The sequence below is a fragment of the Gymnoscopelus microlampas genome (assembly GCF_963454915.1).
Source record: "Gymnoscopelus microlampas genome assembly, chromosome: 17".
NCBI classification, from domain to species: Eukaryota; Metazoa; Chordata; class Actinopteri; order Myctophiformes; family Myctophidae; genus Gymnoscopelus; species Gymnoscopelus microlampas.
Genome location: NC_139954.1, coordinates 17,118,748 through 17,135,919, shown reverse-complemented (window position 1 = coordinate 17,135,919; position 17,172 = coordinate 17,118,748). Strand labels below are relative to the sequence as shown.

Here is a 17,172-nt window from a genome sequence, read left to right as displayed (position 1 = left end):
CAGACATTTACCAGATGGTTCAATATCAAGCATTCAATGCAAACTGGAACACAGAAAGCAGACCATGCAACTTGTAATATATACAGGCAGCCTTTCCCCATCCGTGTTCATCGTACCGAATGACATCAAAAGATCTTTGTTATCTGCTTTATGATCTTTTTTTTTTTTTTTTTTTTTTGGTTCTTAAAGTTTACATTTTAGTAGTTAACGATTTGCACATTTAGGCAAAGTAATGCTGTTTCATGATGCTAACATTGGTGGTAGTATAGTAGAGAGAGAGCAAGACATCAAAGCTGCCAATCTCATAATCCTCAAAGGAAAAAAGAAAATGTCTTAAAACGATAAAATGCAGCAGCTCTTCACACCAAAGACAGTATTTAAAAGAGAATAATAATTTGAATGTAGGGATACAAAACGTGTTCATTGTGTGTTTCTTTAAAACTCACGAGTCTGAAACTTCTTCCAGCAAGTTTGAAGACAAAAAAACAAAAAACAAAAAACAAAAAAATAACGAGAGAGAGATAGAGGAGTATTTTCTGTGTGTTCACCCAGTGCTTTCACTGTGTTCTCACAAACTCAATGAGACTCTAGTTAGACTGTCATATCGACTCGCTCTTCTGTTGCGAGAGTGTTAGCTGGGTAGCTGGCCTTTTCAGCCTAATTTATACTCTGCAGAACGACTGTGTCGCTTGCCTAAAATAACTGATCTTCAAGCTATAAAATATTATGTAACTTGAGCGTCAGTCCTTTTAGGCACTGTCGTGCGATGGGGTGTAAATTAAGCATTCCTTTCCTTCCCCGGCATGCAACCTCCCTGACAGTCTGTATCGTTTGAAGTTGCCTGCACAAAAAGACCCCCCTCACCCTTCCCCCATCTCACACACACACACACACACGCACGCACGCACGCACATGCGCGCACGCACGCACGCACGCACGCACGCACGCACGCACACACACACACACACACACACACACACACACACACACACACACACACACACACACACACACACACACACACACACACACACACACACACACACACACACACACACACACACACACACACACACACACACACACGGCCCAGTGAGTTCTCAAAACTCTCTTCTTCGCAACTCATGCAGAGCATGATATCTCTGGCTAGTCAGAGTGTAAACGCAAACCATCTCACAACGACGATGCTCGGAACAGCAAGCCGTTTTCCATGCTGTCTTAAATAAGAAGTGCCTTGTGTATGAATGATGAATATTTTGTAAGAACAAGTTGATGTAAATGTTAATTTACCTCAAATGTTTACAAAACTGTTACTAAATAAACTTTTTTGTACCATATTGCTGTCATTGTGGGGTGTTTATCTTTTTCTTTTTACTTTCCCTGCAGACTTTGTTGAAGAAATAATCAATGCTATTGGATCATGAGAGAACCTATGCACTTTATTATGCACTACAGGCTTTAACTTTGAAGCCTCTAATATTACACCCTACCATTATGATTACTAGTCCATTACCAACAGGGGCATCAAACTCAGGTAGATGGATGAGGGTATGTTGCATCTAGCTGTGAGTTCCCTATAGGCTCAAATCAAGGCAAATGTTCCTATTAAACAGAAACACAGACAGGATGTAACTTGTTGTCACCAGCCTTTCCGGTGTCATAAACCGTGGCCGTCATCCCAGGATCATCATCACCATCGGGTACAATCAGTGTTTTAACAGCTACAGTAAATGTGTCCCGCCCCCACATTCACAAAGCATCTGGTAAATAACATTTTGTGATGTGGAGGAACTCCAACCTGGTAAACACACCCTATGGTCTCTGTCGGGTGGAAACCTCATTATGTCCAAAACTGTTACTTTCAGGGTTCAAATTCATAATAATTTACGAAAAAGACAAAAACTTAGATTAGAATATGGAGAAAAGAGGTTTCTGCCCGACAGCAACGCTATAAACAAACACATTAGAAGTCGAGGCTTCCAGAGCATTGCAAACAGCTACATTTAGAGGACGTTATACCGAGTACAGTCAATACATTATGTCGTCGCTGTCGGGCAGAAACCTCTTATCTCCATATTCTAACTTTTTGTGTTTTTTTTGTCAATGAATGCCCTACTTGATCATGCTACAGCGTCACACAAAAGTATCAAAAGTAGCGTTTTAAGCTTGTAGATCTGCTACTTTCGCAATTTCTTTATTTGAATCCTGAAAGGTAACAGTTTTGGACATTTTGCATGAGGTTTCCACCCAGAGACGATCTACAACTAGCAACTTAAACTGCGCGTGATGTCATGATTCTACATACTCAGACAGCTTTTTCAGCAGTTATAGAGAACAATCATTTCCATAGACTTATATCTTTTAAAGCAACTGACAGGACTAGTATTTAGTTATGGATTAATATGTAAACAGTAATATGTTGACTAGTACCGGTATGTAAATATCTGAAGTTGTCCCTAATCTGTTGCCCTTTACTGCACGTAATTTGTCAAAAGGGCCTCCTTTTGACAAATAAATAAATACATAATATCTTTCTTTTTAGAGAAAATCCCTTAATCCCTTATTTTTATTTATGTATTTAACAACCAGAGATAGCAAGAGCTGCTTTGACGTTTGAACTTGTTGACCCCAAGTTTATCTTCAGGGCAGCCTACTGGTCCAAAAACACCATCCTATATTGCATTTATATGTCACATTAATTGTAGTTTATTAGGTGAAATGAATGCAATACAACAGAATTATAGTTGTTGCCTTATACTGTGCCTTATAGCGTGAACTTGAGAGCAGTAACCACAGGGGATTTATTCCAATCCACAAAGAGGCATCTCAATTTGACAAAGTTAGTTATTAGTTCATCAGTGATTTAACAAGCATTGCTTCCACTATTATCCATCTATTAGTGTGAAAGACACTTCATATGCTACCAGCTCCATAGGTAGGCTAATATTACTACTCGATAGGCAACACAAACATCTCCCATTAGCTAAGATCGGCAATTTTGTGTGAAGAATATATTTTTACTATTTTGACAGCTAGAAATGTATAATTTAAAATGTGCAATTCATTGTTCCATACTAATTTTAACGTATTTATTATTTTTTAAGCCTTTATTTGACAGATACAGTTGAGTGAGTGACATGCAGCAAATGGTCCGGCCTGCCGGGAATCAAACTGGGGTCAGGCATTAGAGCGTGTGTGGTATGTACCCTAAATATTTGGCAATCAGGTTGTCCCAGTTTTTGAATGCTTTATAACAGCGCTACTTCTCAATAGATGAAAATATGTTTGGCTTTTGTTGACAAACACTCCAATTATTACTGATGACATGATGTTTGATTGCTAAGGCCAGCCCAATAATGTCACTACAGGTACAAGAACCTAAATGCAATTTTGTGAGGTCCACAGTACTCAGCTACAACAACAATGATATTGGTAATAATAAAACATAATTAATTCACTGTGAGTGAATTGCTTTCCTTCATACCTTTACATTAGGCTACTGTATAGTGATATATAGCCTGTATATATTGAACAATGCTGACACATCACCAGTGATGAGCTAATATGCTAACATGAGATTTGTGTGGAAATGTTGTTGAGCTGTGATTGGCATAGCAGTGTCAATTGAGTGCTAATGTATCTGAGCTGTGATTGGCATAGGAGCATCAGCTGAGCCTAAGCTGTGTAGTTCAGTATGATTGGTCTTTGTTTGAGGGGACTGTGATTGGTGTAGCAGAGTCAGCTTAACTGTGTAGTTTGCCGTGATTGGTCTGATTTTATAGGAACATACAGATGGTCTACTCAGGGGACATACTGTACATACATACGTAAGTACGTACAGTACATACATACATACCAAATTAGAGAGGGCACATGTACAGAACCTGTCATCGCCATTAGGAGGGATGGTAGCTTTCTCAGGACCTTCTTTACACTCTTTGACACTGACACACACGCACACGCACACACACACACACACACACACACACACACACACACACACACACACACACACACACACATCCCTCCACCTCTCACCCGGCAGCCCCCAGCTCACTCATTCACTCTGCATTCCATCGGAGGATGTGAGAATGTGACATTGAGCCACGGCCAGAGAAGCAAGATGGAGTGAAGAGACGGTACCCACGATTCCATTTCATACACACATGATGGCCTAATTAAAGTACAGTAAGGCGGCTGTGTCAGTCTTAACACCTAAGATGAAAACATTTATCACAAACTTGCCCTGCGCTGTTACACTACGCCTGCCTGTTGATTTGTAACACTGTGAGGGACACCATGCCACGCGGTGAACTTTACTGCTGCTGGGAAACCTCATTCAATTGTTAACACACAGTTGACATAATGATTGCACACTTTAGCGGGTGACTCCTATCCAGACAAAAGTACAAAGAGTGCAACAGAAAAGGAATCATCTGTTTCAGACCTATAGAGGGTCAAAGTATCTAAGTAACGACCTGAAAAGGTAACCGTAACGCTCTGGCCAACCGCGGACCATGATGAGCGGAACGGTCACCCCCATCGAGGTGGACCACTCGGCCCGCTTTAGAATAGACAGCCCCTAATATTATGTTAGGCAGTAATTTAAAAGGCATCATGAGAGGCATCACCGAGCAAGCCGTTAGGCGCCATGCCGAACATTGCGAGCTTTAGCCGACTCAGCGCCAGAATCATGCTTTGTTTTTGTACAGTTTTACGTTGGGTTGTTTGCCAGCAAGAGAGCAAAATTGTCAGGGTGCGTAACGGGTAGGCCCCAAAAGCAGACGAGGTAGGCAAGAATGTTCAAATCAAAAGGTTTATTTAACAACCAGGGTTTCAAATAACTAGGTAACCAGAAGTAGGCATCAAGCACTAACTCAAACACACGTGACATAGGTCTACGGACCAACAAGAACATAATGCCAACACAGGGTTTAAATAGACAGGGGGGAACAGGACGCAGGTGAACTCAAACTACAATCAACACTGTGATTGGCTGGGGCACAACAGGACACAGGTGGAGAACAACACTAATCAAGGGTAAGAGAGACAAGACAGGAAACAGTAAAGAAGGCATACAGGAAACAATACTACAAGGTAAAAGCACAGAACACCAATGCAAAAGGCAGCAACAGAATGACAGATACAATACAAAAAGAACATGCAGAAAGCAGAACATACAATATGCAGAATACAGAAGAAGCAGTATGCACTTAAGGTCTAACCGGCCTGAAGTGTCCATGACCAAATAAGGCCTTCAAGGTCTAAATAATAAAGTCGACCTAACCGGCCTAAAGTGTCCATGACCATAAAAGGGCATCAAGGTCTAAATAGTAAATAAAGTCAAAGTCCACAGCCCGAGGAGCGGACCGTGACAAAAAAAAAACTGTGTCGTTTTTGGGAGTGGGACTAGAGGGAGTGACACTTATCACTTGCGCAAAAATGATTTGGAAAGGATGTTAGTTATTGGGGTCCAATGAACTGTGTCTTGATTGAACAGAGTACAATACATAAGTGCTGGGCTCTGGAGTCCAGTGGCTGAAGAGTGAGTGGTGATAGTTGGTCTGTTGGCAAGGCTGGAGGCTTCACTCTGCCAGTCAGTCTGTCAGTAGCCTGCTTTCTATCAAAGGGACAAACAGGGCTTACATAGCCTACTGTACTAATCATTTTTAGCGGCGCTAGTCGCTCTATACCTTTAGGTATAGAGCGGATCCTGCTCTACTATACCTGACTTTGTCCGTGTTCACCGTCAACGTTCTGATTGGTCAGACCCGTCAACGCTCTGATTGGTCAGACCCGCCAACGCTCTGATTGGTCAGACCCGTCAACGCTCTGATTGGTCAGACCCGTCAACAAAGTGATTGGTCAAGCTTCACATGACACGTGTGTTTATAAACACATTATAAACACATATCGATGACAAAATGTATCAAAGGCGCCGCTACCTTCACACAGGGTGTGATTTTTTTAAACTCTGGACAGCATCTTGTATTATGCAGAATTTGTTTTAAAGCGCTACAGTATATAAATTAGGTTTATCATCATGATCATCGCTGACACTGTCGCTCTTCATAACAGCATCTCTGTAGAGACCTTCCAGATGGGCTAGTGATGTGAAATATGGGGTGCAAAAGTTAATCAAATAAATTAATGATTAAATCAATCATCACCTGGGGCGGCCATAGCTGAATGGTTAGTGAGCCCGCCTAGGGAGCCAGAGGCCCTGGTTGCCCCAGGTTCGATTCCAGGCCATGTCAGCATATGTGTCGATGAAATGAAATTTGTCCCTGAGCAAGACTCTTAACCCCTAATTGCTCACAGGTTCTCATTGGAAACAAGACCGCAAGGACTTTCATGAACGACCTGTTAAAAGGAATTATCATTATCAAAAATGATGTATTTTAATAAAAGCATACATTTTCGATATTTCTAATAGCAGATCCACAAGCATGTGTTGTGAGCTTGTAGATTAATATTTTGTCATAAAACTGTGTAGTGAAAAAATTAGTCTATCAGACTAATCGGTTTTGTTGATAATAAATCAATAAACATTTCTTGCATATATTTGTTGATAAAAAAAAAAGGTTAAAGACTATTCCATTAATGGAACAAGTAATTGATATAATAATCGCTAAGTAAAATAATCGATAGTTAATAAAATAGGCCTAGACTCTTGGTATTATGAAGATCCAACAGTATCCAGGGTGGTTGACGGTGTCACAAAATGTGTTTTAAAACCTGTGATTTATAGATTTTCACTTGGCCCTGTCCCCAGCAAAGCCCCACTGTGGACAAGCAGCCACTAAAGGGAATGCCACTGTCTGACAGCAGGCCACTAAGAAACCAGTCCACTGTTCCAAACAGACAGGAGGCTATTTATAGTCTTTAATCACCTAACAAATTCACACTCGCCCGCAGTACAAATACCACAGCCTCCCTTTATGTATTTCAGGAGAGTGATGAAGGAGTTTCTAAGAGGCCACAATTACGGCTTTATGGAAAGAAGTTGTCATTTTTAAATATATATATTTTTATATTTATTAATTATATTTTATATTTTATTGATTTATTTGTACACTATATTCTTCACATCTGACTTGACTTGATTTCAATGAACACCTAAGCTTGAACCCACACCGGTATTTTAGGAACCACGGCTTCACAGGTACTAACAGTACCTATTTGTTTGGCAATGACTCGACAAAAACGCCCTAAACAATTTGATTTGTTACATTAAAATTAACAGTACTATAACTCATACAGTACTATAACCATTTTAATGTTCATTTGCTGAAGATAAAAGAGAAAATGGCTGTATTGTACCCATTATTAGAACACTCCAAATAATAATGGGGTAGTATGTGTTTTTTTGTTTTTTTTTACAGTGTGTGGTGTCATGTGGGAAAGCTTGTTTTGCCTGTCTGTCCATAGGAGTAGAAGGGGTGGGGTGAGAGAGAGAGAGAGAGAGAGAGAGAGAGAGAGAGAGAGAGAGAGAGAGAGAGAGAGAGAGAGAGAGAGAGAGAGAGACAGACACACACACACAGAGAGATAGGGGGGGCAGGTAGAGGGGGCAGAGATGTATAAAGTAAGGTCAGCTCTACAGCGACACCTACAGGCTACCATGAGACATTCGCTTGCCCAGAATAATCTGTCTGTCTTTTAACTTTTTATTCAGTATTTAGTACAGTATGTCTATAACCTGTCGGTATTCCAACATTAAGCATCTGTCTGGTTGTCACTGCATCATCTAAAGTAATACCTTCGTATGAACCCCATACATGTGCTTTTGCTTCCTACTGGATTATAAACATAAATCATTTCTCATCATAGTAGGCTACTTGATAATATCAGTGATTCTGGGATGTGGTTTTATTCTGTGATTGAATCCAAACACAAACTGTACTGTTACATGGAGTACGTACAAATTGTATTGTGTAAGTGTGAAGTTCGCATAAAGAGTTCTATGGCACAAGGTGCAGTGACATCCAAACATTAACCACAGATCAATGCTGGAAATTCAAACAATGTGGGAAAACAGTACCTATGCTATAATTTCACATTCTCATAAACAATAAATATGGTATATAACATTTGAAAATCAGTGTTAGATAGGTTGAAAGTGGTTAAGTGATGAACACAGGACCACCAGTAAAGTGCACAGACATGCAGGACTCGCATTTCATTCAATCAGACATTGCAGAACAGCATGTATGCTACAGTAGACAACATACAGTACTCATAGCTTGGAAGTGTTCAGCTAAATCCCTATAGTGAATCATTCTGCAACAGTGAAGAGGTTGTTGGGAGTGACAGCATGCGCCGTCTCCTCACTTAACATCAAAATTGCCTAATGTCTCCTGCCTGTCTGTCCTAACTGGCCGTCACATCATGTGCCACAAGCTCTTATCTTAACAGCTCACCATTCATCATTGGTTGACTTAATTCATGACATTCTCTTATTTGAACTATTTGTTATTTTCATCAGAGGCTGAAGTAGGGACCAAATGAGATTAACTGCTTAAATCCTACATACCTCTGAACATTGTCTGAAATGACATGCCCAAAATAGGGACACCAGGTTGAAAGTGGTTAACCATTTAAACCCTATATACTTAGTTGCCCGGAGTCCCCCAGGACTCTATACTAGGCCCCTCCTGTTTTCGCTCTACAATAAATATCTTTGCAGACAATAGCCGATCTACAAGCTCACATTCTTTTATAAATCATTGAATGATTTAGGGCCAAAATACATTTCTGATCTTGTGCTATATCATGAACCATCCAGACCTTTCAGGTTGTCTGGGAAAGGTCTTCTTTCTGTCCCAGAAATCAGAATTAAACGTGGAGAAGCAGCATTCAGTTTTTATGCAGCTCATACTATATTTGGAACAAACTCCCAGAAAACTTCAGATCTGCTACAATTCTCAGTTCTTCTAAATCGCAGCTAAAAAACTTTCTTGTCTGCTGCTGCCTTTTATCAAGAGTTTTTTTCATCTTTATTGTATTCAAATGTCCTTTAATATTGTGTTTATTTTGCTCTGGGTCTTGAATAGGTGTTTCCTGTCTATAGGGTAATACAGTAGGTGTTTCCTATCAGCACTGCTGCCCTTTACAAAGGATTTTTCTTTTCTGTCATTTTATTCTGTCATTTTTCAGTTTTATAAAAAACAATCTTCCTTTTTACTGAATTCAAATGTCATTGTATGTGTTTCTTTTGGTTAATGTTTTATGTAAGGTACATGGAATTGCCTTGTTGTTGAAATGTGCCACACGACTTAACTTGCCTTGGCCCAATATTCACCACAAAATAGGGACGCTATGGTTCATGTGGTTAACTGGAAATAGTTCACAATTTAAGTATGTTAGTGGACACTTATCCATTGAGAACACAGCAGCATACTGTAACAAGCTCACCAGCACTACAAAGTAAACACAATGAGAAGTACAGCCTGGGTCAAAGCTACAGCACCCTAAAGCACTGGTTCTCAAAGTGGGGATCCCCAGGGGTCCTTGAGGGGGTTCAAGGGGGTCTCCAGCTAAATGAGGAACAGTTTAAACATTTAAGTCCTATTTTATGTTTTGGCTATTTTAGAAACATCTTGACAATTGTTGACAAATCTTCTCTTATGGGGGTACCTGGAGAAGAAAAAAATCAAATGGGGGTCCTTGGCCAATTACATATCAATTTGGGGGTCCTTGAAATGAAAACCTTTGAGAACCACTGCCATAACATGTTCCATCTTGTAGGAACACATCTGTATATTCCCCTCATTTAGAAGGCATGGGCGTGGTGGTGCTAGTAAACTATACGTCATTACTCCAGTATGTCTCACCACTCACACCAAAGTGGGGTGGGCCATCCTAAATTTAAAACAGGGTGCGTTCGGAAATGCACACCTGGAGCACACTCACGTATTAGTTTGTATTGGCCAGTGCGCTCAGTGCTGTATATCCGAACGCACCCCGGATCAACCCCACCCAAAAAACAGCCCTCCTCCAAGAGCCAAGGTTAAATTGTTCTGTGTCCTGCGGGGGCAGGACTTTGGCTGTCCGTCAAAGATAGTCCAGTTATTTTCATCCCTCCCATTGGCTCAGCATCCCGATAGGAAGGACAAACTAAAACTTCTGCAGCAAACAGGAACTAGGAAGTGCACTGTAAAAATTAAAATGAAATGTTTACTGTATAGGGAAAAGAAAGCTCCAAATAAATTAATAAGTGAAAAACAGGATCCAAGCTGATGAACAGAAATTGATGGCTTGTCCCCATTGTCGAAACGTCTCGTTATAGGCCACTTTACTTTACTTTAATCAGTCCCGGTGTTGCCCACACTTCACCAGTGTGCGGTGGCACAAACCGGGGGAGGCACAAAATGTTAGAAATGCAGTTGTCATCCATTCCATGCCCCCCCCCCCCCCCAACACCCACATCCATCCCTGTCCCCAATGCAGCTGTACACTCACCCCACACACCTCCCCTCCCCATCGCTGTTGTTTTATCATAAAATGGCGACATTAGTTCATATCATGTGATTCGAAAAGGATTCGTTGCACATTAGACACACTAATCGCCACCTATAGTCTGTCCTCCGCCTCTGCTGCGGGCCTAGCCCACATGACCCTGCTGAGGGCAGCGTTTCCTTTATGCCCCGTGAAAGAACCGGGGATTGAGCCCAAACAAAAAAAAACCCCACGAGGGTGAAAAAATGTTTTTACACCCACCCCGCTCTCCCGCAGGGGCTGGCCGTGTGTGCGCACAGTGCCGTTTTAGCTTTCGATCAATAGAGCAAGTTATTGGAGTCTGGCCAACTCTAACCAGATAGCACAGAAAGAAAAAAGCTTGCCTCTTCAAAAAAAGAAAAAGGAAAAAAGAAAGAACTGTTCCATACTCCCCAAAATGCACATGAAATGTGCATTTTGGGGATCCCTCCCCCCTTTAAAAAAAAAAAGAAAAACATTATCCCATTACACATAACTGTACATACTAATGACAAACCTTGGGGTTTTAGGACAGATTGAGTGGCAGCAGGCTAGTTTTGTGGGGTGTGTGTACACAGGAGAGAGAACCGTCCCTCCCATACGTCAGCTCCCTGCAGAGGAAACACTTTTCAGACGGACGGTACGTGTGCCCTGACGTGGAAGGTCAACAAAGCGACGGTCCCTCATGTGATGGTGGTAACCATGGGTATTATTTCAACAAAATGTTTTGTGCTGTGACGATCATAAAAAAAAAGGCTTTAGGGATCCTCTGCTGGTCACACCACAGCAGTCCCTGAGGGGCCCACAGTGCATGCGCAGCGCCCCCTGTTGGCGGAAAGAGCACATTGTTCAGTTGACAGCTGACCCTAGGTGTGAGGCAGCCTCATTTTACTCCTCTGCAATTGACAGACTGTAGTCCGGGGTTTATGTAATTTAATAGAGTGGCTTTAAAGTATGGTTCCCAAACGGTGGGAGGGCAGTGGTTCCCGATCGGTGTGCCGAGGGCGAGGCTATGACTGAATTCCGAAATTTGCGGGCCCTGGCTAGGCAATCAGGCCTGGCGCAGATCTGCACTCAGAGGAGCGCACTTTTCTAGTTTTTACTATATCAGTACCTTGTGTGCACTCTTTCCAAATACAGAGGAAAACCCCCAAAATATTTATTTTAACCACTCTCAAACTGGTGTACCCATTATAGACAAAGAGTTAAAATTGTATCTTTTTAACAACAAACCATACGGGTGTTGCATCATGACGCATTGTGGGCTTGTAATCTATTTTACATTTAAAGAAGTTTTAGCTTTTTTTTTATGCATGCAGTTTGGTGTCCAGAACATTTTACAGAGCAGTCAGAGCTGAATGGGTAGAGAGGCTGGGAAACCAAAGATCCCAGGTTTGATTGCCGGCAAAGTGACCCTGAGCAAAAGAGAAACACTTAACCCCTTGTCTCTTGAGACAGACTGTTGGCTCGCACAATTTTCAAATGTTTCCTCCATACAGAAAATGCGAAGAAACTAAATACATTTTTTGATTTACTATTAATAGTTTTTCTCCTATTGTTTCATATTATTAGTTTGCTTTTATTTATTATAAATATTATTAAAATGTATTCATCTTTAATGTTGTTTAATAAAAACATTTTTATCAGTTTGATATGAGGAATTTGATTAAATGTGTTATTGAGGCATTTGAGGCATTTGAATTCGTATATTTTTTATCACACCAGTTTGATGTCATAGTTGTTTTAGTTGATTATTGGGGTTTTTGAGTTTTGAACCTAGAACCTTCGGTTTATAAATCCCTGAAATGTATTGAGCCACGCTGGCATGGAAGATGCAAGTGTGAATGAAATACTTAAATACTTGTAGAATTTAAAATGGAGGGTTAAAATCTGCCAAATGGTGGTGTTGAACCACAAACGTTAGGTTTACAAACCACTAACACATGATAACTAAATACTTAAGCCCAAGAAACCCAAGAAACTTCTGCTAACAAATCACAGGCATATTCTGTGTGCTATAGAAACTTGGATAGGGAAAAAAAGAAACCCATTTGATCAAAACAACAAAAGCCAATAGTAAACTTGAATGTTCTCCGGCTAGACAGTACACCATGGCAGAATATTTGACCAAAGGTGACTGACTAATAAACAGAGAGAAATCTTAAAAATGTACAGACACAGACAGCCTGGACATCGAGAATGTCCTGACCACATGTACAAAGATACAAGAAAAGAAAATGGTGATACTCAGGCAATCCCCTACTTGTGAGAGAAAATACTCAAATACTAACCAGTAAATGATTAACTAATGTGCAGGACCAACCAATGGTGGGTGAATTAGCAGAGTCCTCAATTGGCTCCGAGAGGCTGTTTACAAATTAGCTACGATCTGACCGGACTAAACCCCAGCAAGCTTGTCTGAGTTGGAGATACCAGAGCCATAAGCCTCCATGCCCATTAGCCTAATTTATACTTTGTACGAAGGTCACACACTGAAAATATCAGATGTAGGATACAAGCTCGCTTGTAGATCGGATATATGGATATATTTGGCAAAGCATAAATTAGGCAATACTGTTCAGTGTTCAATGTCTAATGTTATGAAAACAATTAATTCTATTTCTAAAATCTATGTAGTGTTTTCTGAGGAGAGCAATGTGACAAGAAATTAGTTCATATAGCATTTCCCTCTGTAGTTCTACTGAAACTGCAACTCTGGGAACCCCTCTTTGCAGAAGTTATTGTAATATTTAAAGTCCTGCTTATTATTTTCGGCCTATATAAGCAGTGTCATGAAGCGTCAGAGCATTAATTCATGCATTGTGATGCATTGTGAGCTTGGAGATCCATTGTCAGCTGTTCTTATCAATGATGGACAAAACCTACTAACTCCACTTGAGCTGGATTTAGGTAAGGTGGTGATAATACAATGTATAAAGTCACAATACCAACTTTGATGAGGCAGTATTACTTTGTTTAAAAAAAATATAAGGCTTTCTTCATTTCCTGAAAAATGTATATTTTGTTTTTTCATTTCCTGAAAAAAAATAACATTTTGGAGTTGGTTTCTGCCCGACAGCAGAGATATTGTATTGTAATTATGAAATGGCATTAATATTATACATTTAATTGTAGATATAATCTTTACTATCACTAAATTGTTGTTGTTTCATTGGCTTTTAAAACTGCTCTGCTCATCTGCAACAGTGGCCGTTTTTGTGTGGTTAAATCAATACTGGGCTATATGTATATATATACCTGGGTCATGTATGCTTTGGTAATATGACAGGAGATATTGTGTTATGACAAGACAGATATTTGCTGAATATCTCATTATGAAGAGATGGTACAAGACAGAATCACCAAGAAGATGAATGGCTGAAGATTGTGACTGGAGATATATGATATGGAACTTTTAACTCATAGGCTCAAGATGACCGATGTGTGAAAGAACAATCTTTACATGTCAGTGACAAGATACACTGAATATTACACAGAAATTCATAGGTTTTGTGGAGATGGGGGAATCCAGATCCTTTTGTTTAGCTTTTCCCCCTTTCATTTATATGTGATGTTTCTATATAAGAGAAAAGCTATTAAAAAAAAGTATTAATAAAAGACATCACAGAAATTCTACCATAAAAAGTGGTGGACAAAGTATATACTCAAGGAAGTACTCAAGCATTGAAAACTACAAATTATGAAGTACTGTACATTTTCTTTTTAATATCAATGCCTTGCTATATTGAACTTAAGAACATTTCCAAAGACATTCTCAAATATAGTGAAAATGGCTGATCTACTAGCTCATAGTGTAGAAGGGCCCCTTTGGGAATGAGAAAGATTCCCAGATCGATCCCCAGCTCCCCCTGGGGTTAGAGTCAAAGTGTCCTCGAGCAAGACACGTAACCCGTTGAAGAGCAGGTTGGTGCCTTGCATGGTTTCCTCTGCCGTCTGTGTGTGAATGTGTGAATTGGTAAATGTAATGCACATTGTAAAGTGCTTGGAATAAAGGCGCTATATAAATTCACCATTTACCATGCTACTATGTATTTGTTTATCTCAGAGGGCTCTGGGTATGATGGTAAAAGGCAGGATGGGACTGCTGGCCTCCAGCTCCAGGGCGATGAGGAAACAGTCTGTGGCGGCTGCAGCGTTGCCCTGAGCTTGCAACACCTCCCCTAGACTGTTCCACACATCATGAGCCATACAGTCGACCTGCACGGCATCCCTCAGAACCTTCTCTGAGAGACTGTAACGCTGGAGCTGTTGGAGAATCACACCCAGTCTCTGCATGGTCTTGACGTGCGTGGGGTTGATGGATAGGGCCTCCTCGTACCACCGCTTGGCCTCGTCCATGTTGCCCCGCAGCTCGGCGCCCCGGCCGCGCATATACAGCACCTTGTGCGAAGTGGGGAACAGGTTGGCAGCCTCTTTTGTGCACGCCATGGCATCAGCAAGCTTGGACATGCCAATGAACACCTCCGCTGTGTGCAGCCAGATCTGGGACAGAGTCATCCAGGGGTTCAGGGGGCTGTGTTTTGCAGCGCTGCTCTGCAGGGAGGACGCCACCTCTGATAGAGTCTGTTCCACACGACTGTCTGCTATGGACGTTGCATGGACTGAGCTGGTCCCAGGGTTGCTGAAGTCAGGCAGGGCCATGGGATTGAGCTGCCGTTTGTCTGCGATCGCTCTGTCCATCAGACTGACGCCACGTATTGAGTCAGTCGGGTTGGTGAGGTTGTAGAAGCTCTTCCAGATATGCAGCATGTGTTTACAGGTGAGCAGAGCCTCCTGAGGCTCTCGACACAGTGTTTCCAGCTTCACCTTAGTGTACAAAAGATTGAAGTTCTTGGGATATTTGGACAGGGCCATTTCTATGACGTCAAATGCATCATGGTAATGTTTCTGGGCAGACAGCAGCAAGGCCAGCAGATGGAGGGAGTGGACATAATCTCCTTGGAGCTGCAGAGCCTGTCGGACATAGCCCAGAGCCTCTGGAATCTGTCTAGACACAGCCAGCTGCAGGGCCAGGTAGAACGCTGCTAAATGGTCAGTAGGAGACAGACTTTGCGCTCTCTGTAAGGCTGCCAAAGCCTTCCTCTGGTAGTCGTCCTGTGTGCCTCTCAGCGATGCGTCAGTAGCCTTGAGGCTGTAGACCAGGCCAATGGCCAGATATCCTTTGGCTCTGATGTCTGCTGCTTTATTCCCCATGTCTAAGACCATCTTGGCAAAACACTCCCCCTCATCCAACCAGTGCAAGGGTCCTATGCACAGTTTGACGGCCAGCAGGGGGATGGTGGGGTCATCCGGTTTGAGGCGGATGCACTCCTTGAGAACCTTGACGGCTCGCGCCGACTTCCCAGTGGCCATCAGTGACAGGGCCCACTGGTACCACAGGTGGAACTCGTCAAAGGCGAACTTCATGGCTCTCTCCAGGCACTCAGACAGCATCTCATACCCTCTCCTGCCCAGAGCTATAGTCAGCAGATCATACACCAAAGAGGCGGACTGGAGGCTGATGATACGATGGTTGTGTTCGGGTATATGGTTAGCAATAGACTCACTAATGAGAAGCAGCAGCAACTCCTCTCTGTTCTCCTGGGGACAAAAGAGATTATCTCCAGAGTACAATTGTGGATGTTGGCTCAGGGTGTAGTCCTTGGTGTGGGTGTGTCCTTGCTGCGTGGGGTCATCCAATGGGGACGCAGTGGACAGATCTTGCTGTATGGGGTAGTCCAATGGGTACGTAATGGGCAGATCTTGCTGCTTTGGGTTGTCCAATGGGGACACAGTGGGAGGATCCAGAGAAGATCCGACCACTGCTCCCCATGGAGACCAGTAACTCTGCTCGCACATACCTCTGAGTAAGATCTCTGCTAGCTGACGGGCCATGGTCATGCAGAGGTTCTGAGTCGTTCTCGTCTCCACGGCTCGTAGAATCTCCCGAAACCGAACCACTCTCTGCATCAAGTCACCGTTCGTGAAGTGGATGATGTGTGTCTTCTGTAGGTCCATCTCAAGGAAGTAGCCCAGCTCCAGGTCCTGAGTCACAGGACCCGGCGTGGGACTGTGATTCTGCATGCCTGCCGACATCACCTTCTCCATCTCTTGCAGGTAGAGCAGTGCGATGTCTCCAGACTTCTCATAGCAGGTGAGTATTTCTTGGAGCCGTTCGGGCATGCTCTTACGGGACGGCCCTGTATCAGAGAGGATTGGAGAGACCGCCGGGACCTTCTCTAGACACAACCCTTTAGTAGCATAGGCCTCTGCTATCATGAACAGCCTGAAGACTGGAGCTCCCGCGTGCTGCAGCTCATCCAGATTCACTCTGCTGTAGTGGGCTAGGGCATCTTTGTACTCTCCCTCCACGTAGCAGAGTTTAGCCATCAGAAGGCTGGCCTCCTGCAGGTAGTCAGCCTTGAGGGTTCCTCTGTCCAGAGCAGCTATGAAGTGTTTCCTGATCTCTACCAGTTTGGGTGTTGTTCCTCTGGGACGGACTCCCTGGTTGATGGGGAGCTCCTTTAAATAGGTCTGGAGCTTGCACTGCCCCAGAAGTAACTCCCCATGGTCATCATTTGATACAGATTTGGCCAACAGCTGCCGTACTAGTTCAGGTATTTTGTTCCATTGCCCTTCCGAGCGACATCGCTCTATCTCAATCTCCAGCCGTGAGCCAGACTTCCTTGCAGCCAT

The 17,172-nt window shown here is 42.4% G+C and overlaps 1 protein-coding gene across 1 annotated transcript; it reads right to left on the bottom strand.

The window, feature by feature from the left end:
- Positions 1-14,538: 14,538 nt before the first annotated feature.
- Positions 14,539-17,172, bottom strand: LOC311064768 (tetratricopeptide repeat protein 7B-like; the record flags this gene model as incomplete). Its single annotated transcript, XM_084084706.1, has 2 exons — positions 14,539-16,200; positions 16,300-17,172. The coding sequence occupies 2 exons, from the start codon at positions 17,170-17,172 to the stop codon at positions 14,539-14,541; spliced, it is 2,535 nt and encodes an 844-aa protein (XP_083940832.1).